The 27,413-nt window shown below is 42.5% G+C and overlaps 1 protein-coding gene across 1 annotated transcript; it reads right to left on the bottom strand.

The window, feature by feature from the left end:
* LOC139374943 (GTP cyclohydrolase 1-like) lies at positions 1–26,855 on the bottom strand. Its single transcript, XM_071116203.1, has 6 exons — positions 26,340–26,855; positions 18,203–18,312; positions 12,708–12,763; positions 4,654–4,685; positions 4,196–4,280; positions 1–2,680 (listed from the first exon to the last, which is right to left on the bottom strand). The coding sequence occupies exons 1-6, from the start codon at positions 26,701–26,703 to the stop codon at positions 2,554–2,556; spliced, it is 774 nt and encodes a 257-aa protein (XP_070972304.1). The 5' UTR covers positions 26,704–26,855; the 3' UTR covers positions 1–2,553.
* Positions 26,856–27,413: the final 558 nt, after the last annotated feature.

Genomic DNA, 27,413 nt, shown 5'->3' with positions numbered 1-27,413 from the left:
TTATTTTCATGTGCACGGTCATCACGCACAGCTTTTATTTTATCTACAACAAGTCAATTTCTTGTAAACATCTCTGCTGTGATTTTTGAATATTCACATAAAAATATTTCGCCAATTGGATGGAAACCTAGCTACTGAACATTTTTCAAATGTTACTATATTTTAATATCCCTGCTGAAGAGAGAAGAGCCTAATATTAGAGAATGCACTCACAGATATGCAAATGCAACATACAGTATACGTGACATTGCAAAGAGCATTGTACTGTACTCAAGTGCAGCATATTTTGACATTTAAAAAGTCTAATAGAAATCTGCAACATTTATACACTCCCATACATAGATATATTCAGAGTTGACATTAGAAGGTTAACAGAGGTGATGTGTTCCTTTACCAAGAGGTGAGACTCCTACCTCTAGTCTCTTCGAATTCATTGGGTGGAAGTGAATTCTCCTCCAAAAAAAAGTAAGGCTTCTCAAGATAGAGGTCAGCGGAATATATACTAGGCTGGCCCTCAACAATTTTAGAAAATACACTTGTAGATTACACACAAAATTAAAAACGCACACAGACCTACACGACTTACAGATACGAAGCTAGTGGTGCCCAATAGAGACTGAATTCTGAAATGCACACTTGAGGGATACAGAGAGAGCCACATTTGTCAATATGTACCTTTTGCGCTATTGTGATACCTACAATAGTGTGACTATTGGCGAATAATGTACAGTGTCCATATTAGGCCAGCCTCTGACAACTCCTGACCGGGCTTGTCCTATTATGGACACCGTTTGGTGCCATCTAAATCATCCTTCATTGCACTATCCAGTTACCATCTAGTCATTGTAACTGCACCTTTGGAAACTTTTGTCACAGACAAATACAACAATCAAACCTAACAGCAACATTACATCACATCATTTGAACTCCAGTTAACATGTTCATTAACCCATCATTGTTGGTTTCCTGAAGTTGAAGGGTGCAGTATACAGTACCTGGAGCAGTAGCTACCAAATTTGTATGAGTGTATGTTGCTCCCCCTTTGTGTATTAGTTAATGACAAGTACAGTAGACCGGGACTGGTCCTTCTGATAGGCTGACAGATAGACCTAAGTGATAATTGTTTGACGAATGGGTTTGAAGCATTTGGCTTGAGCGGGAATATGATGCCATGTGAAAAGGGCACTTACCACACTTGAATAGGTTTGGCATAAGGCAAGGTTAAATACATATGATTATAGTAATCCATAAATTGACATTTAAAGACAATGTTCCTGCTTTAGCGGAGACAACATTCACGGTAAACGCTGCATACAATGAGTGTAAAAAACATTAAGAACACCTTCCTATTGAGTTTGAGTTTATTTTTATGGGACAGTGCACATTGATCAACGTTTCTGTAAAAGTGCCGGTTTCAGCCAACTGGCTAATTTTCAACTGCAGTCCCTGGGCAGGTTTTTAAAAACAATTACAATACAGACAATCAATGAGCAGTGAGCACACGCAGAGCGAGTTGAGTTGAGTGCACCCCCCCTCCCTCAGAACAGCCTTAATTCGTCAGGGCATGGACTCTACAAGGTGTCGAAAGCGTTCCACAGGGATGCTGGCCCATGTTGACTCCAATGCTTCCCACAGTTGTGTCAAGTTGTCTGGAGGTCCTTTGGGTGGTGGACCATTCTTGGAACTGTCGAGCGTGAAAAGCCCAGCAGCGTTGCCGTTCTTGACACAACAAAACCGGTGTGCCTGGCACCTACTGCCATACCCTGTTCAAAGGCACTTAAATCTTGTCTTGCCCATTCAATGTCTGAATGGCACACATTCTCAATTGTCTCGAGGCTTAAAAATAATTATTTATCCGTTCTTCTTCCCTTCATCTACACTGATTGAAGTAGATTTAACAAGTGACATCGATAAGGGATCATATCTTAACTGGATTCACCGGGTCAGTCTGTCATGGAAAAAGCAGTTCTTAAAGTTGTTTTTTTACACTCAGTGTATGTCGGCTCAAATGCAAAATTACCTTAATTTATATCGCGGAATCTATAATGCTTCCGCTTTACAGATATGTCAGTTTTGGAATTAAAACCCTATGGTCCTAGTTTACATGGATAAAAATATATTGCAAAAATATATCAGGATAAAAGTAAAAAACAAGATTGATCAATTGTTTTTAATATTAGGATGTTCCTATGTCGGTGTAAGTATCTTTACTGTAATTGGTAGTTCAATCTTATTAAAAGTAAATAAAAAAATAAAGGACAAAATTAAGCAACCATAAAAACACTGGCTCAATGATTAGTGTTTTTTAGGTTAAGCCTGCCACCTGGCAGACAGCATTAAGTAATACATACACGGCTATGTCAAGTGACCATGTGATGATTTGGAAGGGGGTGGAGGAATAAAACACACACACACAACGCACACACACCCACCAAGCCCGGACTCTAGGCTTTGTACAGAAATTGCTGTGTGCCGGCTGCTGCTCCAACCAGGCGACAGGGAGAGTGGATCCGAGTTGGGCTGTGCAGCAGGTTTGTGGGCCGGTCGTCCCTCTCAGCTCCTGATGAGGGTGAGGAACTCGTCCCGTGTCTTGGGGTCCTCCCGGAACACCCCCAGCATGGTGCTGGTCACAGTCTTGCTGTTCATCTTCTGCACCCCCCTCATCACCATGCACATGTGACTATGCAGGAAGAATGGAGGAGAGGCAAAATGCATCATTATACATTGGTGTTATACAGTGGCAAGAAAAAGTATGTGAACCCTTTGGAAATACCTGGATTTTCTCCACACAGTGTTGTGTGTTCCTTCCAAACAATGCAACTTTAGTTTAATCTGTCCACAGAGAATGGCTACTCCTAGGGAGAGTAGCAACAGTGCTGAACTTTCTCAATTTTTAGACAATTTGTCTTACCGTGGGACAGATGAACATCAAGGCTTTTAGAGATACTTTTGTTACGCTTTCTAGCTTTATGCAAGTCAACAATACTAAATCTTAGGTCTTCTGTGATCTCTTTTGTTCAAGGCATGGTTCACATCAGGCAATGCTTCCTGTGAATAGCAAACTCAAATGTTGTGAGTGTTTTCTATAGGGCAAAGCAGCTCTAACCAACATCTCCAATCTCATCTCATTGATTGGACTCCAGGTTTTTTCTTTTCTTTTTTTCACCTTTATTCAACCAGGTAGGCTATTTGAGAACAAGTTCTCATTTGCAACTGTGACCTGGCAAAGCAAAGCAGTGTGACACAGACAACACAGAGTTACACATGGAGTAAACAATAAACAAGCCAATAACACAAACAAATCAATGACACAGTAGAAAAAATAAAGTCTATATACAGTGTGTGCAAAAGGCATGAGGAGGTAGGCAATAATAGGCCATAGGAGCGAATAGTTACAATTTAGCAGATTAACACTGGAGTGATAAATGAGCAGATGATGATGTGCAAGTAGAGATACTGGTGTGCAAAAGAGCATAAAAGTAGATAAAATAAAACAGTATGGGGATGAGGTAGATAGATTAGGTGGGCTATTTACAGATGGACTATGTACAGCTGCAGCGATCGGTTAGCTGCTCAGATAGTTGATGTTTAAAGTTGGTGAGGGAAATAAGGTTAGTTGACTCCTGACTCCAATTAGCTTTTGGAGAAGTTATTAGCCTAGGGGTTCACATACTTTTTCCAACCTACACTGAATGAAATACAATAATGTGTGTGTTATTAGTTTAAGCACACTGTTGGTCTATTGTTGTGACTTAGATCCGATCAAATTTGATAACCAATTTATGCAGAAATCCAGGTCATTTCAAAGGGTTAACATACTTTTTCTTTTAGCTGTAGTTATTAGATGTGGGTGTATGAGAAATGTCCTGTTAGTGACTCATTGAAGATTATCCAGATATGACCTTGCACAATATATTTGGTTTCATTTATGTGTGTTTGTGTTTTGACTGACATTATTGCATTGGCAATAAGGTACTTTTGCCTCTGTGGATAGACTTGACTGGACAGATATTGCCCAGAAACTACCTCATTGGGAAGAGAAAGGGCATATTTGTTTTCCTAAAACTAAGGATTTGTTCATATGAATGTGTATACACCATACAGCTAACATTCAAGCCACATTTTTCCATAGTGCATCTTTAATGTATGGGGCTTTTAATATCAGTGGTGAGGGAAAAGAGAGAAAGAGACATACGTTGCCTCAATGACGACGCCCACCCCGGCAGGCTGCAGAGCTTCAGTGATCGCCACAGCAATTTGTTTGGTCAACCGCTCTTGAACTGAAAGAGAACAGACAGATAAACACGGTCCAAGTCAGAGAGCAAAGTCAAACATGATATCTGACATGATCGACCATGACATGGCAGGTTCATGGCAGGTTACCGTTTGTTCTAAGTAACAACACTTACCAGGCTGTCAACCAACTGACCATCTCGAAAAAGGACAATGTGGGAATAAAAATAATGCACGATTTGAATTTGAATGCAATTAATAAGTTGTTACTATGGTTTATACAGTGTAAGTATACACGAATGACAAGTCCTAAAAAAAAATACACAAATGTTGTCTTTGAGACAGAATAAAAACTCTAGTTCACTTTATTGTCCATCAACTCCCGAAAGTATAAATTGATTGTTATATGTCTGGAAATACCTTGCAGTCGACGGCTGTAGATTTCAACAATCCTGGGGAGAGATTAGGGGAAAAGGCATTGGGAAAAAACTTTCATTTACATGAGAACACCCAAGTGGTAAGATTTACAGTGAGGCAAATAGGCTTACATTGTCAAAGAGGGATTACACATTCTTCAGGGACAGAGTGGAAACTAGAAAGAGACCTGAGAGCTCTTCACAACAGAGGTCACACTTTACAGTGTCACTCAAATAGGTTGATTTGTATTGGTTTGGACAGGGTGAAGTTTCTAAGAGCTGTTGTAATTTGTTTGTTTAAATAACAGACTCAATCAAATCCATCCAATTTTTGCATACACAATACACTGGGAAATCTTTGGATGCATCTATCAGTAATAGTCCCATAATAAATGTTGTGATTTAATATGAATATTGGGTAAAAAAAAAATAAAGAAAGGGCTATTTTTATTGTGTACCTTCTGCAATGAGTCTTTGGTTTAAATAAGCCACAAGTCCACATACAGTGCCTTCAGAAAGTATTCGCACCCATTGACTTATTCCACATGTTGTGTTACAGCCTGAATTCAAAATGGATAAATAATTTTTTACCCCTCAACCAACTACACAGTGACAAAGTGAAAACATGTTTGTAGATTTTTTTTGCAAATGTATTAGAAATAACACATACAGAAATATCTCATAAGTATTCACACCCCGGAGTCAATACTTTGTAGAGGCACCTTTGGCAGTGATTACAGCTGTGTCTTTATGTCTAAGAACTTCCCACACCTGGATTGTGCAACATTTGCCCATTATCCTTTTCAAAATTATTCAAGCTCTGTGTCACATTGGTTGTTGATCATTGATAGACAACCATTTTTCAGATTTTTTCATAGATTTAATTCAAAACTAATTTGGCCACTACGTAACGTTCACCGTCTTCTTGGTAAGCAACTCCAGTGTAGGTTTGGCCTTGTGTTTTAGGTTATTGTCCTGCTGAAAGATTAATTCATCTTCCAGTGTTTGGTGGAAAGCAGACACAACCAGGTTTTAGCCTGTGCTTTGCTCCATTCCGTTTCTTTTTTATCCTGAAAAACTCCCTAGTCCTTAAAGATTACAAGCATACGCATAACATGATGCAACCACCACTATGCTTGAAAATATGGAGAGTGGAACACTTTGTATTCAGGACAAAAAGTTAATTGCTTTGCCAATTTTTTTGCAGTATTTCTTTAGTGCCTTGTTGCAAACAGGACACGTTTTGGAATATTTGTATTATGTCCAGGCTTCTTTCTTGTCATTGTCAATTAGGTTAGCATTGTGGAGTAACTACAATGTTGTTGATGCATCCTCAGTTCTCCCATCACAGCCATTAAAACGCTGTAACTGTTTCAAAGTCACCATTGGCCTCATGGTGAAATCCTTGAGCGGTTGAAAACCAGTGTGAAATGGCTAGCTAGTAAGTGGGGTGCGCGCTAGTAGCGTTTCAAATCGGTGACGTCACTTGCTGAGACCTTGAAGTAGTTGCCAAGCCAAGGGAAACTTTTGTGGCGCGATGGGTGCTTTGAGTGTGACTGTTGTCTATGTGTGCTGGTTCGGGGCGAGGAACGGAAGCAAAACTGTTACATTGATGCTGTTGACCCAGATCACTGGTTTCTGCGGAAAAGGAGGGTGAGTAACTGGTGTGCTGGCTAGTTAGCTGGGTGCGCGCTAGTAACATTTCAATCGGTGACGTCACTCGCTCTGAGACCTTGAAGTAGTTGTTTCCCCTGCAGAGGGTCCCTGGTTTGAGCCCAGGTAGGGGCGAGGAGAGAAATGGAAGCAATACTGTTATACAGCTATCTTCCTCTACGGCAACGGAGTTAGGAAAGACGCCTGTGTCTTTGTAGTGACTGGGTGTATTGATACCCCATCCAAAGTGTAATTGATAACGTCATCATGCTCAAAAGGGATATTCAATGTCTGCTATTAATTATTTATTTTTGTATCTACTAATAGGTGCCCTTATTTGTGAGGCATTGGTGAATCTCTCTGGTCTTTGAGGTTAAACGTGTGTTTGAAATTCACTGATCAACTGAGGGACCTTACAGATAATTGTATGTGTGGGGAACAGAGATGAGGTAGTTATTCAAATATCATGTTAAACACTATTATTTCACACAGCGTCAATCCAAGCAATTTATTATGTATCGGCTGTATCACATCCGGCCGTGATTGGGAGTCCCATTGGGTGGCGGACAATTGGCCCAGCGTCGCCTGGGTTTGGCAGGGATACGCCGTCATTGTAAATAAGAATTTGTTCTTAACTGACTTGCCTAGTTAAATAAAAGGTTAAAATAAATGTGACTTGTTAAGCACATTTTTACTCCTGAACTTATTTAGGCTTGCCCTAACAAAGGGGTTAAATAGTTGACTCAAGACATTTCAGCTTTTCATTTTTAATTAATGTAATTTTGTATTTATTTTATTTTTTACTAAATGTAATAAATGTTAAATTCAGGCTGTAACAACAAAATGTGGAATAAGTAAAGCGGTGTGAATACTTTCTGAAGCCACTGTGCATACAGATGTAGGAACTTAATTTTAGCCAGTTTACTACAGCAGGAAATGTGAATTATATATATTTTTTAAATTGTAGTGGTTGATACATTGTTCGTATAAGGAAATCAAGTCTGACATTTTAAAGTAAAAATTACAAACTTTAGAAACCTTGAATAGACTACAAGTTTTAATTTCCTGCTGAGAGATCAAATTCTGGTGATTTTCGTGTTTCGAGTGTGTGGTATTCTGTGGCAGTCACACTGACAACCAGTGGCAAGTTCCAACCTCCAGTGAGTCAATCTGAGTAGCAGAGCAGTGGATCACGCTAGCCTCATCATAGCCTGACATACCTTCCCCTTTGACCCAATGCTCTTTTACAAACATGACCTCTCCTATCCCTGCAGTTCCATCACTTGGCTCAGCAAAATGCCACAGAACAAGAGGATTACGAAGACTTTCAAATGGGCAGATGCATCGATATGAAGGGATAAAACTGTTGCATCCATCTCAATGAAGCACATTTTGGGTGCCACGCCTTTCAGAGCTCAATTCTTATAAAATTGTATACGTCACATGCTTCGTAGACAACAGGTGTAGACTAACAGTGACATGCTTTCTTGCAGGTCCATATCCAACAATGCAGAGTTATATATTTTTTATAAAAATATAGCCACACGAGGAATAAACACAGTGAATAATGAATAAAAATAACATGACTATACACTGTGTACAAAACATTAGGAACACGTAATCTTTCCATTCCAGACTGACCAGATGAAAGCTATGATCCCTTATTGATGCCACTTGTTTAAATCTACTTCAAACAGTGCAGATGAAAGGGAGGAGACAGGTTAAAGAAGGATTTTTAAGCCTTGAGACATGGTATGTATGCATGCATGCTTGCCATTCAGAGGGTGAATGTGCAAAAGACCAGCATCCCGGAGCCTTTTCACTGTTGACGTTGAGACTGGTGTTTTGCGGGTACTATTTAATGAAACTGCCAGTTGAGGACTTGTGAGCCGTCTGTTTCTCAAACTAGACACACTAATGTACTTGTCCTCTTGCTCAGTTGTGAACCGGGGCCTCCCACTCCTCATTCTATTCTGGTTAGGGCCAATTTGCGCTGTTCTGTGAAGGGAGTAGTACACAGCGTTGTACGAGATCTTCAGTTGCTTGGCAATTTCTCATATGGAATAGCCTTAATTTCTCAGAACAAGAATTTATAGTCATTTACAACATTAACAATGTATTTCTGATCGATTTGATGTTATTTTAAATGGGCAAACATTTTTTGCTTTTCTTTAAAAAACAAGGACATTTCTAAGTAACCCCAAACTTCTGAACGGTAGTGTATGTGTTTGGGTGTCAGTGTAAGTATGTGTGAGTCAGTGGAGGCTATTCGCTAGTCTGTGACCAGGCAAAAAAATAATAATAATCCAAGCCAAACCGCTAAATAGTTCTCACCATATTAGCTAACATCATAGTAAATATACAGTTTAAGTCAGAAGTTTACATACACTTAGGTTGGAGTCATTAAAACTCATTTTTCAGTGGGCCAGAAGTTTACATACACTAAATTGACTGTGCCTTTAAACAGCTTGGAAAATTCCAGAAAAATATGTTATGGCTTTAGAAGCTTCTGATTGACATAATTTGAGTCAATTGGAGGTGTATCTGTGGATATCTATCTGTTGGCCAAGTAGAAATAACAGGGATGTAAACATATTTGTGCACAAAATGAGAGAAATAAGCTTTTTGTGTGTATGGAACATTTTTGGGATCGTTTAATTCAGCTCATGAAACATGGGACCAACACTTTACATGTTGCATTTATATTTTTTGCCCAGTATAGATCTGTCAATATCATTGAAAGCAAGTCTAAGAAGGGGTAGAGCTGTTCTATGACCGCTATTTCTATTGCTTCCCGTTCTGAAGTTTTGTTTGTCTTTTACTGTCGTACTCCGAAAGTAATTGCAATTGCGCACACATTGATGTCAGACATGCACCTACTGTACCCTAATGCTCTGTTGCCGATGACTGGGATGAATGCAGGAGCAGATTTCAGAAGCAGGACAAGACGCCCTTATATCAGTCAAAAAGAGGGTATGTAGGTGATAGGCCTATCTGGCTTATATAATTCTGGTCATAATGCTTCTTGACAGTGTCATAAAGTGTATTTTCTTAGTCCAAGGATGACACAGGATGGTCATAATGCTTCATGACAGTGTCATAAAGTGTATTTTCTATAAGTTATTTAAAAAAATGCAGAATATAACAAAGGATTTAAGAAACGAAAGGAAACTTCTTGGCAGGGAAAAAAATATTAGAATAAATGTGGGTTTTGACACTTATGTAGGCGTCATAACCAGCCATACAATAACGCAAAATGTCCTAACAGGGATAAATATGGGTCATGAGTGGTATGACCATATTATGACAGGTTATGACAAGTGGCGCAGTGATCTAAGGCACTGCATTGCGGTGCTAGAGGTGTCACTACAGACCCTGGTTCGATCCCGGGCTGTATCACAACCGGCTGTGATCGGGAGTCCCATAGGGTGGCTCACAATTGGCCCAGCGTCACCCATGATAGGGGAGGGTTTGACCGGGGTAGGCCTTTGATAGGGTGGACAACTTGTCATGTTCATGCTGCAAGAGCTCTGATAGGTTGGAGAACGTCCTCTGGAAGTTGTCATAATTACTGTGTAAGTTAATGGAGTGAGAACCATGAGCCTCCTAAAGTTTTGTATTGAAGTCAATCTACCCAGAGCAGGACAGAAATGAGCTGTCCTCCGGCTACACGCAGAGAGTACTGTAGACCTTCATTGCAAAACAGTGTGTTTTAATAAAATTATACCAACATATTCACGTCCCCAAATAATTTATCTAAAAAAGATAACTTTAATGTTTCACTATTTAACATTTTCAGAAATTGGTCTTGGATGAATTTGCTGATGTGATCCATGACCAGCCTTTCAAAATATTTAATGGTATGGGGCGATAATGCTATGGGGTGATAGTTTAGACAGGTTACCTTGGCGTTCTTGGGCACAGGCACTATGGTGGTCTGCTTGAAACATGTAGGTATTACAGACTGGGAGAGGTTGAAAATGTGAGTTTAGCCACTTGCCAACTGATCAGTGCATGCTCCGAGTACGCGTCCTGGTAATCCGTCTGCAGCCTTGAGAATGTTAACCTGTTTAAAAGTCTGACTCACGTCGGCTGCGGTGAGCGTGATCACACAGTCGTCCGTAACAGATGGTGCTCTCACGCGTGGTTCAGTGTTGCTTGCCTCAAAGCAAGCATAGAAGACATTTAGCTCGTCTGGTAGGCGTGTGTCATTGGGAAGCGCATGTCTGGGTTTCCCTTAGTAATCCGTGATAGTTTGCAAGCCCTGCCACATCAGACGAGTGTCAGAGCCGGTATAGTATGATAGTGGGATTTCTTATAAGCGTCCATGTCAGTGTCCCACTCCTTGAAAGCGGCAGCTCTAGCCTATAGCTCATGGGGGATGTTGCCTGAAATCCATGGCTTCTGGTTGGGGTATGTACGTATCGTCATTGTGGAGACGACATCGCCAATGCACTTATTAATGTAGCCAGTGACTGATGTGGCGCACTCCTCAATGCCATCGGATGAATCCCAGAACATATTCCAGTCTGTGCAAGCAAAACAGTCCTGAAGCTTAGCATTCACCTAATCAGATCACTTCCAAATTGAGCGTGTCACTGGTACTGCCTTTTGGGGTTTTTGCTTGTAAGCAGGAATCAGAATGATAAGAGTTATGGTCAAATGGAGGATGAGTTTTGTATGAGTCTCTGTTTGTGGAGTAAAGGTGATCTGGAGTTTTTTCCCCCTCTAGTTGCACAGGTGACATGGTAGAAATTAAGTAAAATGGATTTGAGTTTTCCTGCATTAAAATAACCAGCAACTAGGAGCGCTGCCTCTGGATGAGCATTTTCTTGTTGACTTATGGCCCTATATAGCTCGTTGAGTGCGGTCTTAGTGCTAGCATCGGTTTGTGGTGGTAAATAGACAGCTACGAAAAATAGAAATAAACGCTGGGTAAATAGTATTATTATTATTATTATTATAATAGTATTACAGCTTATCTTGAGTTATTCTAACTCCTTGATATTAGAGATCGCGAACCAGCTTTTGTTAATGGACCGTTGGGGAGTTGCAGTGATGAGACAAGATTGTAATTGGAACTCAATTGGATATCACAATTATTATTTTTTTTTATAAAAAGACACACCCCACCCACCCTTGAGTTTACGAGACACTGCCGTTCTGTCTTGCCGATGCATAGAAAAACTAGCTAGCTTTATAATAACCATGTCCTCGTTCAGCCACAGTTCTTCAGGTCCCGTTGATAGGATACTTTTGAACAGAGCTCGTCTAGTTTGTTCTACAGTGATTCGCAGATAGAACAGAGGGTAGGGGTGGTTTATTCACTCTCTGCTTTCATCAGAGTGCCCCCACGTCGGTCTGGAACGTCTTTTCCTCTTTCGAGTGTCTGGGATTAGGGCCTGGTCCTGGTTGAGCAGTAGGTCATTGAAGTAGAATTCTTCATCCAAATCAGAGGTTAGTGATCACATTTCTGAAGTCCAGAAGCTCTTTTCGGTCATAGGAAACAATGGCGGAAACATTATGTATAAAAAAAAGTTAAGATTAGCACAATATTTTTGGTCAGGAGCCCGTAAAACAGTTTACCGCTCGCTATACATGCCAGTGCCATTACCTGAAGTGTACTCTCCAAAATAAAAGTATTGCTGGTATTGTGTTTTGTATGGTGAGCACTGGTGTATCAGCGTGTGTGCCTGCGTAGCTGCGTGTGGCATAGACACCATGGCCACATGGGTGGGGAAGGGAAGTAAGAGTATGTATTAGTGAAAGGGGCTAAGCCTCAGGTATTGGGTCAGATGGGATCAGAATCCTCTCGTCACATACACACTCCTAATCAGCTTAAGGTTCCACCCTGAGTGGCCTCTCCACCTAAACAGCCTCACAGCAAACACTACTGCTATGCTACACGAACGCTACACTGTAGAAGCTAATGTATAGCTAACCCACTAAACCCAGGTCCAGCTCTCTGGGCTACAACATGAGTCAGCCTCTTAGTTCATCACAGTGTTGTAGTTCCTATTATCTAATAGGTGACCATATTGTACTGTATTGCCTGAAGGACTGTCTAGGAACAGATTACATATTCGTACATGATACTGCACACATGGATTGAGTCTAGGTAATCCCAATCCCTCCAATTTCCCAATATCCAACCCTACTGTTAGGATTTTTTGTCATAGGAATTCCATACCTTGGTGCGGTTCCCTGGTATACTGTCAAGAACATCAATAGCTAACGATATCCACACTGAAGAAGGCTGTTAAGTCGAAAGTCTCAGTACACTATCCCCTTTGTTCAAAATAATTTTTACTGCAATTGAAAAATTAAGTAGCTTTTTGCGACATCCATTCCATTTTATTTCATATCACAATAGCAAATACACTATTACACTTTCCATACACTTACCTGGCCAGCTTGCTGAGGCCCAGCACCCTCTTATTGGGGAGGTAGCCTATATGGACCTGGGGGAGAGAAGAGAGACCAATTCTGCCATTAATGATGGCCAACTTCCGAATTATAGCATATTCACAACAACAGACAGTAAATCATGTTGTCCCAAATTCTGCACTGACAAACAGACCCAACTGGCATGATATGTACAGTATATCTCAGTGTTTGAAGTGGGCTGGATATGACTCAATGGATTCCACCCCATGTCTTCTGTGTATAAGAAGACTGTTAGCCCGCTGAGCTAAAGCCTAGGCATTAGCTCAGTGAGCGAACACATTTCTTCTCAACAAGTTCTCATCACGTGATGAAGGCAAGCTGAACATTTGCTTTCCACCTTGATGGGCTGCTGCGTGGGAAAGATAAGAATCATAAGAAGCAAAGACAAAAGGCAACATTTATCTAAAGGCCATCGGAGAAGTGAAGGGGAGGTAAGGGAGTCACGTCTGCACCATGGATAAATAAGCAGCAGATGAAAGCTCTGAAGAGGATTGAGCTCGACTCTCCTCCCCATCCAGCTGGTGAGCCTGCTACTGCATGACTGGAAGGCTAAATACCCCCTCCCTCCCTCCCTCCACCCATTCCCCACCCACCCTCCACTCAAATGTCAGCAGCAATGTGCTGAAACAGGCAGAGAGAAAGGGCATGAATGCAAGGATTTCCCCTCCTACTCTTTTCTCCCTCTCTTTTTGCTAGGTAGTGATAAAATGCATTTCTGAACAGGGTGAATTTTAAAAATGAAGAAAAATCTTCACTTTGAAAAAAAGGGATTCACGTTTGATTAAAAGTGGGGATCAGATATGGGCATCATGGTTTTTCAAAGGTATGTGGTGTAAAAGTAGGCCTAACAGCATAGCTCAATGAAAACAAATACCACCTTGTTGTTAGGTGATAAGAGACACTAAAAGCGTTAAAAGACGACTGACTGGACGCGCTAAAAAAATATTATTTTTAATCTAGCCCTGAGCTCGCGGGCAGAAATCGGTGAGTCATTATAGCGCTCGGCGATCGGCTCAGATAGATGCGCGGGGAAATATATAAGTGTGTTGATAAGAGGCGACTAACACTTGTGATGACAACAGTAATGTGGCCTTCTGACAGCCAGCGCCTGACAAACTAACACACACCACAAAGACAAAAACGACCCGTGTGTGTGATCTACTTCCGGCGCCGACAGAGATGGCCGCCTCGCTTCGCGTTCCTAGGAAACTATGCAGTTTTTTGTTTTTTTACGTGTTATTTCTTACATTAGTACCCCAGGTCATCTTAGGTTTCATTACATATAGTCGAGAAGAACTACTGAATATAAGATCAGCATCAACTCACCATCAGTACGACCAAGAATATGTTTTTCGCGACGCGGATCCTGTGTTCTGCCTTACAAACAGGACAACGGAGTGGATCCTATGCAGCGACCCAAAAAAACGACTCCGAAAGAGAGGGAAACGAGGCGGTCTTCTGGTCAGACTCCGGAGACGGGCACAGCGCACACCACTCCCTAGCATTCTTCTTGCCAATGTCCAGTCTCTTGACAACAAGGTTGATGAAATCCGAGCAAGGGTAGCATTCCAGAGGGACATCAGAGACTGTAACGTTCTTTGCTTCACGGAAACGTGGCTTACTGGAGAGACGCAATCCGAAGCGGTGCAGCCAACAGGTTTCTCCACGCATCGCGCAGACAGGAAAAAACATCTTTCTGGTAAAAAGAGGGGCGGGGGCGTATGCCTTATGACTAACGTGACATGGTGCGATGAAAGAAACATACAGGAACTCAAATCCTTCTGTTCACCTGATTTAGAATTCCTCACAATCAAATGTAGACCGCATTATCTACCAAGAGAATTCTCTTCGATTATAATCACAGCCGTATATATCCCCCCCCAAGCAGACACATCGATGGCTCTGAACGAACTTTATTTAACTCTCTGCAAACTGGAAACAATTTATCCGGAGGCTGCATTCATTGTAGCTGGGGATTTTAACAAGGCTAATCTGAAAACAAGACTCCCCAAATTTTATCAGCATATCGATTGCGCAACCAGGGGAGGAAAGACCTTGGACCATTGTTACTCTAACTTCCGCGACGCATATAAGGCCCTGCCCCGCCCCCCTTTCGGAAAAGCTGATCACGACTCCATTTTGTTGATCCCTGCCTACAGACAGAAACTAAAACAAGAGGCTCCCACGCTGAGGTCTGTCCAACGCTGGTCCGACCAAGCTGACTCCACACTCCAAGACTGCTTCCATCACGTGGACTGGGAGATGTTTCGTATTGCGTCAGATAACAACATTGACGAATACGCTGATTCGGTGTGCGAGTTCATTAGAACGTGCGTTGAAGATGTCGTTCCCATAGCAACGATTAAAACATTCCCTAACCAGAAACCGTGGATTGATGGCAGCATTCGTGTGAAACTGAAAGCGCGAACCACTGCTTTTAATCAGGGCAAGGTGTCTGGTAACATGACCGAATACAAACAGTGCAGCTATTCCCTCCGCAAGGCTATCAAACAAGCTAAGCGCCAGTACAGAGACAAAGTAGAATCTCAATTCAACGGCTCAGACACAAGAGGCATGTGGCAGGGTCTACAGTCAATCACGGACTACAGGAAGAAACCCAGCCCAGTCACGGACCAGGATGTCTTGCTCCCAGGCAGACTAAATAACTTTTTTGCCCGCTTTGAGGACAATACAGTGCCACTGACACGGCCTGCAACGAAAACATGCGGTCTCTCCTTCACTGCAGCCGAGGTGAGTAAGACATTTAAACGTGTTAACCCTCGCAAGGCTGCAGGCCCAGATGGCATCCCCAGCCGCGCCCTCAGAGCATGCGCAGACCAGCTGGCCGGTGTGTTTACGGACATATTCAATCAATCCCTATACCAGTCTGCTGTTCCCACATGCTTCAAGAGGGCCACCATTGTTCCTGTTCCCAAGAAAGCTAAGGTAACTGAGCTAAATGACTACCGCCCCGTAGCACTCACATCCGTCATCATGAAGTGCTTTGAGAGACTAGTCAAGGACCATATCACCTCCACCCTACCTGACACCCTAGACCCACTCCAATTTGCTTACCGCCCAAATAGGTCCACAGACGATGCAATCTCAACCACACTGCACACTGCCCTAACCCATCTGGACAAGAGGAATACCTATGTGAGAATGCTGTTCATTGACTACAGCTCGGCATTCAACACCATAGTACCCTCCAAGCTCGTCATCAAGCTCGAGACCCTGGGTCTCGACCCCGCCCTGTGCAACTGGGTACTGGACTTCCTGACGGGCCGCCCCCAGGTGGTGAGGGTAGGCAACAACATCTCCTCCCCGCTGATCCTCAACACTGGGGCCCCACAAGGTTGCGTTCTGAGCCCTCTCCTGTACTCCCTGTTCACCCACGACTGCGTGGCCACGCACGCCTCCAACTCAATCATCAAGTTTGCGGACGACACAACAGTGGTAGGCTTGATTACCAACAACGATGAGACGGCCTACAGGGAGGAGGTGAGGGCCCTCGGAGTGTGGTGTCAGGAAAACAACCTCACACTCAACGTCAACAAAACTAAGGAGATGATTGTGGACTTCAGGAAACAGCAGAGGGAACACCCCCCTATCCACATCGATGGAACAGTAGTGGAGAGGGTAGCAAGTTTTAAGTTCCTCGGCATACACATCACAGACAAACTGAATTGGTCCACTCACACAGACAGCATCGTGAAGAAGGCGCAGCAGCGCCTCTTCAACCTCAGGAGGCTGAAGAAATTCGGCTTGTCACCAAAAGCACTCACAAACTTCTACAGATGCACAATCGAGAGCATCCTGGCGGGCTGTATCACCGCCTGGTATGGCAACTGCACCGCCCTCAACCGTAAGGCTCTCCAGAGGGTAGTGAGGTCTGCACAACGCATCACCGGGGGCAAACTACCTGCCCTCCAGGACACCTACACCACCCGATGTCACAGGAAGGCCATAAAGATCATCAAGGACATCAACCACCCGAGCCACTGCCTGTTCACCCCGCTATCATCCAGAAGGCGAGGTCAGTACAGGTGCATCAAAGCTGGGACCGAGAGACTGAAAAACAGCTTCTATCTCAAGGCCATCAGACTGTTAAACAGCCACCACTAACACTGAGTGGCTGCTGCCAACACACTGACACTGACTCAACTCCAGCCACTTTAATAATGGGAATTGATGGGAAATGATGTAAATATATCACTAGCCACTTTAAACAATGCTACCTTATATAAATGTTACTTACCCTACATTATTCATCTCATACGCATACGTATTTACTGTACTCTATATCATCGACGGTATCCTTATGTAATACATGTATCACTAGCCACTTTATACTATACTATGCCACTTTGTTTACATACTCATCTCATTTGTACATACTGTACCCGATACCATCTACTGTATCTTGCCTATGCTGCTCTGTACCATCACTCATTCATATATCCTTATGTACATATTCTTTATCCCCTTACACTGTGTACAAGACAGTAGTTTTGGAATTGTTAGTTAGATTACTTGTTATTACTGCATTGTCGGAACTAGAAGCACAAGCATTTCGCTACACTCGCATTAACATCTGCTAACCATGTGTATGTGACAAATAAAATTTGATTTGATTGATTTGATTTGATTTGATTTGTCCAGAGAGAGAGTGGATAACACTTGCTACCGCTATCATCACGGCACATTTGCACCGTGAAAAGGATATGAAAGGATCAATGGCCTCCCTCTTTGGTCTTAAATGGCAAACACCTGCAGGGTAAGATGAGGGGAGAATAGAGGGGAGGATGCTAGGTCTACAGTACTAAAATGTCAAAACAGGAGAATTTACAAAGGCAACCGTGTCTCACTTGAAGCCCCACTGACAGGATTTCAGTTGATTTGGGGTGTGTTCCAAATGGCATCCTATTGCCAATATAGTACAAACAGTGTACTATACAGGGAATAGGGTGCCATTTGGAATGCCACTTTGGTCAGTGCCGGTTGCCATTTTTCCTTGCCAGTAGTTTAATCACAGCTGGGCTCAATTACAGGCTCAGTGGACAAAGGCCTTATCAGTGCCCCTGAGGATGTTTCTACATGGGGCACTTATTTGGGGTGTTTAGCAGTGGGGTATTAGGCGTGAGAGTACAGTAGCCTATTTATTTTATTTCAAATTGTGGCATCACCTCAGCCACAGAATTAGGCCTACAACTTCAACCTCGCACACAAAAATGTATAAAAATCAACCATGCAAGCCAAGGTAATATAGAAAGTAGGCCTACTCCTTGTTGTGTACAAGATTGTCTGAGAAGCACTTTCGCTGAGTTAAACATGTGTATAAACCCTTATTTTGAGTGTGTTGATTTATTGCAGGATCCAACCTAGAAGAAATTCCCCATAATTGGAGATTGTGCATCGTGGACTGGTGTGGGTCTGGGGTGCAAATAGGTTACCCTTCCAAAGATGGGCACCAGGTGGTGCTCGCACATGGAGAACATGTCAATGTCCTTTACGATCACCATCTCGTCGTGGTCCTCGTCAAAGATTGCGTCATTCAGCACGTCTGCGGAAGCAAAGAGAAAAAGAGAGTGAGACGGATGAGTGCATGCCCATCGAGTCGACGCCATACAGCTCCGAGACACTTAACAAGACGCGCAGCAGACGAGACCAGACAGCCCTCGGCAACCTAATCATTCACTCTACCTCCATTCCATAAGCCTGCTGTTTTTATCTGGCAAACATTGTAATTATATCTCGACTCCCATATAGCCCTACCGCTCTTCCTGTTTGTCATTTTATTTCATTTTCTCTCCTAGCGGAGCTCATATCATTGTTCAAATAAATCCATGGGTTTTTATCTGTTTGTGACGATGCGCCCTCCCTTCTCCCTGACGGAGGTTTTTAATTTCCTGGCCGCCTATCTACAGAGGTTGGGTTGGAATGGGAGGTAAAGTTTCCATGGTAACATGGTGAGTGAGTGGACTGTCTGACTTGTTGCTTTAGGGTCCTGCCTTGTTGATGTGGTTTTGCCACTTGTCTGTACAAGCAGCAGCCGGTTTGGGCGCTATGGCGATGAGATCACTGGCTAAACTAAACAACAACAGTAGTTTCACCATAGGCCATAGTGTTTGATAAGTCAGACAAGGCCTATATGCTGATTGGATGAGAGCATCTGCTAAATTAACTAAATGTTAATGTATAGCAGGGGTACTCAATTACTATGAGAAAGTCCACATCACTAAGGACTTAAAAATAGTCCACACACCCCCACATAGTCTTCTCCCTCAGGAGGCTGAAAGAAAAGTTCTACAGCTGCACCATCGAGAGCATCTTGACTGGCTGAATCATTGCTTGGTATGGCAAATGCACCACCCTCGACCGCAAAGCGCTACAGAGGGTGTTGCGGACAACCCAATACATCACGGGGGCCAAGCTCCCTGCCACCAAGGACCTCTATATCTGGTGGTGTCAGAGGAAGGCCCGTAAAATTGCCAAAGACTACAGCCACCCAAACCACAGACTGCTCACTCTGCTCTGGTACCGTTTCCCAGACAGTATCATCGGCTCTCGGACCAATATGCTCCGAGACAGCTTTTACCCCCAAGCCATAAGACTGTTAAATAGCCATAGGACTGCTAAATAGTTCATTAGATGGTTAGCCGGACTATCTGCATTGACCCCATCTTGCACGGACCCTATGTCCACTCACAAGACTATATACAGTGTGTATACACACACACACACACACACACACACACACACAGTTTATTTATTATTATATCATCATCATCATCATCATCAATCCTTCCTAGTCACTTTACCCTGCCTTTATGTACATATCTACTTCATACATTGATCTGGTACTGATACTCCCTGTATTCTTGATACTCCCTTCATTCTTGTGTACTTCATTCCTCGTGTTACTATTTTTCTTTTTGTAATAATCACAGACAAGCTGCAAAACCACAACAAGGCAGACCCTAAAAGCAACAAGTCAAACCCTCTGCTCACTCACCATGTTACCATGGTAACTTTACCTCCCACTCCAACCCAACCTCAGTAGATAGGCTGCCAGGAAATTAAAAACATTTCTTTGCATCCATGGGAAGCGCTCGTAAGCAAGCATTTCATTGTAAAGTCTACACCCGTTGTATTCGGCACATGTGACAAATTAAATGAGATTTGACTGAATTCCTAATAAAACAAATATACAGTGCCTTGCGAAAGTATTCGGCCCCCTTGAACTTTGCGACCTTTTGCCACATTTCAGGCTTCAAACATAAAGATATAAAACTGTATTTTTTTGTGAAGAATCAACAACAAGTGGGACACAATCATGAAGTGGAACGACATTTATTGGATATTTCAAACTTTTTTAACAAATCAAAAACTGAAAAATTGGGCGTGCAAAATTATTCAGCCCCCTTAAGTTAATACTTAGCGCCACCTTTTGCTGCGATTACAGCTGTAAGTCGCTTGGGGTATGTCTATCAGTTTTGCACATCGAGAGACTGAAATTATTTCCCATTCCTCCTTGCAAAACAGCTTGAGCTCAGTGAGGTTGGATGGAGAGCATTTGTGAACAGCAGTTTTCAGTTCTTTCCACAGATTCTCGATTGGATTCAGGTCTGGACTTTGACTTGGCCATTCTAACACCTGGATATGTTTATTTTTGAACCATTCCATTGTAGATTTTGCTTTATGTTTTGGATCATTGTCTTGTTGGAAGACAAATCTCCGTCCCAGTCTCAGGTCTTTTGCAGACTCCATCAGGTTCTTCCAGAATGGTCCTGTATTTGGCTCCATCCATCTTCCCATCAATTTTAACCATCTTCCCTGTCCCTGCTGAAGAAAAGCAGGCCCAAACAATGATGCTGCCACCACCATGTTTGACAGTGGGGATGGTGTGTTCAGCTGTGTTCCGTCGTGCTAAATTCCGAGTCACATAGCAAAGGGTCTGAATACTTATGTAAAAATGGTACTTCTGTTTTTTTATTTATAATACATTTGCAAAAATTTATAATAATTAACTGTTGCCAAAAAGTTAAATTTTGGTTTCATCTGACCAGAGCACCTTCTTCCACATGTTTGGTGTGTCTCCCAGGTGGCTTGTGGCAAACTTTAAACGACACTTTTTATGGATATCTTTAAGAAATGGCTTTCTTCTTGCCACTCTTCCATAAAGGCCAGATTTGTGCAATATACGACTGATTGTTGTCCTATGGACAGAGTCTCCCACCTCAGCTGTAGATCTCTGCAGTTCATCCAGAGTGATCATGGGCCTCTTGGCTGCATCTCTGATCAGTCTTCTCCTTGTATGAGCTGAAAGTTTAGAGGGACAGCCAGGTCTTGGTAGATTTGCAGTGGTCTGATACTCCTTCCATTTCAATATTATCGCTTGCACAGTGCTCCTTGGGATGTTTAAAGCTTGGGAAATCTTTTTGTATCCAAATCCAGCTTTAAACTTCTTCACAACAGTATCTCGGACCTGCCTGGTGTGTTCCTTGTTCTTCATGATGCTCTTTGCGCTTTTAACGGACCTCTGAGACTATCACAGTGCAGGTGCATTTATACGGAGACTTGATTACACACAGGTGGATTGTATTTATCATCATTAGTCATTTAGGTCAACATTGGATCATTCAGAGATCCTCACTGAACTTCTGGAGAGAGTTTGCTGCACTGAAAGTAAAGGGGCTGAATAATTTTGCACGCCCAATTTTTCCGTTTTTGATTTGTTAAAAAAGTTTGAAATATCCAATAAATGTCGTTGCACTTCATGATTTTGTCCCACTTGTTGTTAATTCTTCACAAAAAAATACAGTTTTATATCTTTATGTTTGAAGCCTGAAATGTGGCAAAAGGTCGCAAAGTTCAAGGGGGCCGAATACTTTCGCAAGGCACTGTATATATGTTTTAACATTTTATTTTTTAATTATTATTTTGGGATCCGCAGTCTGTATTGAACCTGCTCTGGGTCCGGATCTGGACCCCGGACCGTCAGTTGAGTATGGCTGATGAATAGGATAAGAATTATTAGAATATCAAGTGCAGTTTCACTAGACTGGTTAAAAAACAAAATGAACAAATGCTGATTTCACATCACTGTTAGAATATTATGATTTCTTTATTGACAATTGGAGGTAACGGTCTTTCATAGATTCACTGCTCTCTGACACGTTCAGTAGGTTAGAATAAAGTCATTAAGAACATTGTTCTGTCCATTAATGATAATATTTGACCGTGCTTAAAGGAACAGTGCTACTGTTTGGGTTTTCCACTCAAGCAGTACTCCAAATGTCTCTCTCCTAGCCCGGTATGTGTTTTTTTGGTAAAGCTCTACTGATATGAATCGAGCACCGTCCCCAGTTCATCTCACCAACCTAAGGGCAGCAGATGTTCAGAGAGCAGTTGCCCCTCACCAGTCTGGTTACACACACACACACACACACACACACACACACACACACACACACACACACACACACACACACACACACACACACACACACACACACAGCAAAAGAACAGGAAATCAAATCAGCATCAACTCATCTCAGACAAAAACCACACACAGTCACTATGGCTACATTACAAATTGTCAGGATGTCAAGCGCTGGTGGCCAACCTGCTTTCTATCCCCATCTCCCTTTTTCTCTCTCCCTTCCTCCCTCACTACCTTTCTCTCAATCCCCTGTAGCAGTGCTGTCCTCCCCCTGCCCCTTCGCATCAACACCTAAATGAGAAAGAAACACCTTAATGATTGGTTGACAAATAGTGCATCCCACAATGCAGGTGACGGCTGCATGGTGCACTTGGTGAGAAGCAACGGCACCAATCAAAAACTGCAAGTCTGACAAATTTATACCTATAAAGCAACACTTTGAAAGGCGGTGACCAACGATGGTCAACGACTTGACAAAAGTGAGTCACTCGAACGTGACATATGCATATTGCTTACTGCCTTCAAATGCAGCTATGAAGGATATGCCATTCAGGTTTTTCTTGGAATCTCATGTGTTGATAGCATCATACATAAACATGAATGGCATCTCTCCCTATGAATACCTTCTTCCTTATGCATAATAAGCACATAACATAATGCATAAATGAGAAGTAACATGAACCCGCTTCATAATGAATTTATTGCAAAATATATAATAATGCATGACATAGGTGATAATAACTGCTCATAAACATCTAGATAAGCAATTAATAAGCAACTAGATAAGGAATTATACAGCCTAGTCATAATGCCCTATGAACAAAATGTTATAATGCACTATATTAAAATAATAAGGACAATGAGCCTCATAGGGCTAGATTTCCATTCCACTACGAACCCTTTAACACACCCCGTCTTGCGCAACAAACATGAGTCATTATTTTCATTAGCACACAGAAATGACAAAGTCTGGGTCAGCATCGAGGGATTTTAGTGGAAATTCTGTGAATAAGTGAGAATGTGTAGAAACTAAGTGTGTGTGTGAGTGAAAGAGACTGTCCACTGTTGGAGTTAGAAGACCCTATAAAAGTAAGACCTACCAGTTCAGCTCTGCATTATTCACACTGACATCCTGTACGCCCTGCCCTGGGCACTCATAAAACGAGTCCCTTATTTGCTCACACAAACAGACACACACAATGCGCACACACACGAAACACACATGGCATGTGCAAGCAACCACACAGTCTCACACATACACAAAAGTATGTGGACACCTGCTTGTCGAACATGTAATTCCAAAATCATGGGCATTAATATGGAGTTGGTCCCCCCTTTGCTGCTATAACAGCCTCCACTCTTCTGGGAAGGCTTTCCACTAGATGTTGGAACATTGCTGCGAGGACTTGCTTTCATTCAGCCACAAGAACATTAGTGAGGTCGGGCACTGATGTTGGGTGATTTGGAACGCCGACAGCGAGCCAGGCCCATTCAACCCAAAGGTGTTCGATGGGGTTGAGGTCAGGGCTCTGTGCAGGCCAGTCAAGTTATTCCACACCGATCTCGACAAACCATTTCTGTATGGACCTCACTTTGTGCATGGGGGCATTGTAATGCTGAAACGGAAAGGGCCTTCCCCTCCAACTGTTGCCACAAAGTTGGAAGCACAGAATCATCTAGAATGTCATTGTATGCTGTGGCGTTAATATTTCCCGTCACAGGAACTAAGGGGCCTAGCTCGAACCATGAAAAACAGCCCCAGACCATTATTTCTCCTCCACCAAATTGTACAGTTGGCACTATGCATTGGGGCAGGTAGCCTTCACCTGATATCCGCCAAACCCAAATTTGTCCGTTGGACTACCAGATGGTGATGAATCACACTTCACTCCAGAGAACACATCTCCACTGCTCAACCCATTTCATGAAGCTCCCGACGAATAGTTATTGTGCTGACGTTGCATCCAGAGGTAGTTTGGAACTTGGTAGTGAGTGTTGCAACCGTGGACTGGCGATTTTTACACGCTACAAGCTCTCTGAGGTTCCGTTCTGTGAGCCTGTGTCGCCTACGATTTTGCAACTGAGCCGTTGTTGCTCCTAGAAGTTTCCACTTCACAATAACAGCACTTTCAGTTGACCATGGCAGCTTTAGCAGGGAAGAAATTTGTAACTTGTTGGAAAGGTGGCACTCAGCTCTTCGGTACTGCCATTGTTTGTCTGTGGAGATTGCATGGCGGTGTGCTCGATGTCACACACCTGTCAGCAACGGGTATGGGTGAAATAGCCAAATTCACTCATTTGAAGGGGGTGTCCACATACTTGTGTAGTGTATATCCATATATCCACTGTCTCACTGTGTCAAGGCGAATATGACACCTATTGAGGTTTTCCGCAATCTGATTAAACCTATTCCTGGACTAAAAAGCACTTGGAATGAAGATTCTTCTTTGAGATTCTCCTTTGTTTTTCATCCAGGCTTAGTCTGGGTTTGTGAAACTGGCCATAGAAGTTAGTCAGCTCTTCAAAATCTTCAATTCAATGACATTACACATTTAAACAAAGTGGTGGTGCAGAATAAGAGCTAACCCAAAAAGGTAGAGAATACTACTTGCTTCAGTGCTCCTGAACACACATTCGTGACTCGTCGTGACGCTTCACTTTTTGCTGGATTTACTGTTTGGTTTGGCCCCTCACGTTTCCATACCACTCCCACAACACCTCAAACAGTGGGGAAAGAGCATTGAGTCCATATAAACCAGACAGGGTCCAAGCATTCTCAAGTTATCCAAGATGCATGTTTTTCAGCTAGAGAGGATGAGTGTCACTAACACATTCTCTCCGTATGTCTCCTCAAACATATTACACAGAACCTCAAAGTGCTCCCCGCGAAACCAACTCCAGATGGGTTTTTGGTGGGGGGAGGGCGGGGGTTAATAATACTGCGAGGGGCAGCTCCCCAGCTCCACCACTAAAACAGTCCCAACTGTGGAGAACAGAACCAATAAAGTCTGGTAAGGATGACCAGGGGACTTGGTGAGCCTGGATATGCAAGGTAACTGTTTCCTAAGGGTAGACAGAAATAGTGGTATTGTGTAGAAAGAGAGGTTTCACAGACAAATGAGGGAAAAGTGCATCAACAGAGAATATTAGAAACAACATTTATTGTAGGGTTACTTGTCTATGAATGTACGCTGAACATAGATTGTGCATCCTTTTTTCTTGATGTACTATTTTGTACTCAACCTCTCTAAATCACATACTATGGTCATTTGAGAGAAGCCTGTCTCCAGTGCCAATAATGATTTCAAATGTTGTACTGCACAGCTCTAAATAAGAATCTGTAGCTCTTATACTGAACATTGTTTTACAAAAAAACAATCAAGTTAATTGAATGTGCGGCTAAGCATCTTCTGAAACACCTGACCATAGACTACGGATGTAAGAAGTGTGCATACATACAGTATCAATCAAAAGTTTGGACACCTACTCATTTAAGGGTTGTCGTCCATCTGGTTTGCGCTTAGTGGGACTATCATTTGTTTTTCAACAGGACAACGACCCAACACACTTCCAGGCTGTGTAAGGGCTACTTGATCAAGAAGATGCGTAATTGAGTGCCGCATCAGATTACCTGGCCTCCACAATCACCCGACCACAACCCAATTGAGATGGTTTGGGATTAATTGGAGCGCAAAGTGAAGGAAAAGCAGCAAAAAGTGCTCAGCATATGTGGGAACTCCTTCAAGACTGTTGAAAAAGCATTCCAGGTGAAGCTGGTTGAGAGAATGCCAAGCTACATGATTCCATGTGTTATTTCATAGTGTTGATGTCTTCACTATTATTCTACAATGTATAAAAGAGTAAAAATAAAGAAACACCCTTGAATGAGTAGGTGTGTACAAACTTTTGACTGGTACAGTAATATATATATATATATATATATATATTAATAACAGTTATATCAGCATAATAAATTGCATATTTCTCCTTCCAAAACAGACTTCTTGATTGGAGTTCGGTAGCCTATCACATCTAAATGTCTATATTTCAGGTAAATTAAAAGGTTTAGTTTTAAGGTCACTTTCTTTTTTACAACATAGGAAAGTGTTGACAACTTGGGGAAATGGGCATTCCGACTGACTCACCTATGATTTTCTCCTGGTAGCCCTTGGTGAAAAACTGCATGGCAGTAGCGGCTCTCCACGGAGTTTTTAGAAGTCCCTGTCTTTGCGGGTCCTCCCCGAGCCCCCGGAGAATAGTGGTGTAGGCAGCCGCAAGACAAGGCAAGTTGATCTCGTTGTCTTCCATACTTCGGGTGCGCTCATGCTTCCAGCCCTCTACCACCGAGGACCCTGTGTGCGAACTCGACTCACCGGCCGTCCCCGTCCCTTGAGCTAGGCCTACCAAGATCTGGTTGTCTTTTTTTACCAAGTGTCCATTAATAGAACTTTCGTTCGTAGTCGGTTTACTGTCCGCTTCATTATCGTGACACTGTTTTGAGCGCTCCATAGTTCAGAATTGACGTAAGGTCTTTTCACTAATGGAGGATGCGCTTTCCAGTGTTTTTCGCTTAATGGACGCAGCTTTGTTTTTGAACGCACCACCTGCTGAGTACACTGCCGTCACCTGAATGCATCAAAGTACATGAAGCACTCACTCTCAGACGTTGGTACCCCATGGCTTTATATGCGATATAATCCTCGTGTATTTCTATTGGTCAAGCGTTTTGTGTACGTCACGTTCTGTCAGTTGTATGTAAGCCAATGGAGAACATTGCCTGTCTACCCAAACTCCTTTCTCCAGCCAAATGCTACGCCACGCCCACGGATGTTAGTTTCTTCTCTGGAATGAGTCTGGCCCTGATGGTTTTGAGAATGAAAATTTATTATAGACCGTCTGATTGGTCTCAGAAACCAATGGGTTGGGCGTTTTGAAAATTCGTCATTGGCTTTGGTACTATGATTGGTTAGGGATGATCCAATCACTGATGACTGTTTTGGCCAACGCCTCTCATTTTGAGGTCACCATAAACCACTTCAATTATGGTAGTCTAACAAGATTTCCTTCCAACCTTTTTATGCTAGTAAAGTACATGTCAGATAAAACAAAATGTAATGAAAGGCCTGATGTTAACAGAACATTTGTCAGTAAATTTTCCAAATGTTGACCATTTGATATTTTTGTGGCAGTAAAATTAATTATGCGAGAAATGTAGGTGG

This window comes from Oncorhynchus clarkii, chromosome 19, assembly GCF_045791955.1.
Source record: "Oncorhynchus clarkii lewisi isolate Uvic-CL-2024 chromosome 19, UVic_Ocla_1.0, whole genome shotgun sequence".
Lineage (NCBI taxonomy): Eukaryota > Metazoa > Chordata > Actinopteri > Salmoniformes > Salmonidae > Oncorhynchus > Oncorhynchus clarkii.
The sequence above is the reverse complement of the archived record's forward strand: the minus strand, read 5'-3'. Positions and strand labels throughout refer to the sequence as shown.

What these genes read in the sequence shown, in the direction of transcription:
- LOC139374943 (XM_071116203.1), bottom strand. Translation starts at nt 26,703, where the DNA reads ATGGAGCGCTCAAAACAGTGTCACGATAATGAAGCGGACAGTAAACCG. An exon ending in TGGTGCCCATCTTTGGAAGG is followed by an intron (nt 12,764 to 18,202) that starts GTAACCTATTTG and finishes TCTCTCCCCCAG; the next exon opens with GTCCATATAGGCTACCTCCC. An exon ending in GGCGTCGTCATTGAGGCAAC is followed by an intron (nt 2,681 to 4,195) that starts GTATGTCTCTTT and finishes CTTCCTGCATAG; the next exon opens with TCACATGTGCATGGTGATGA.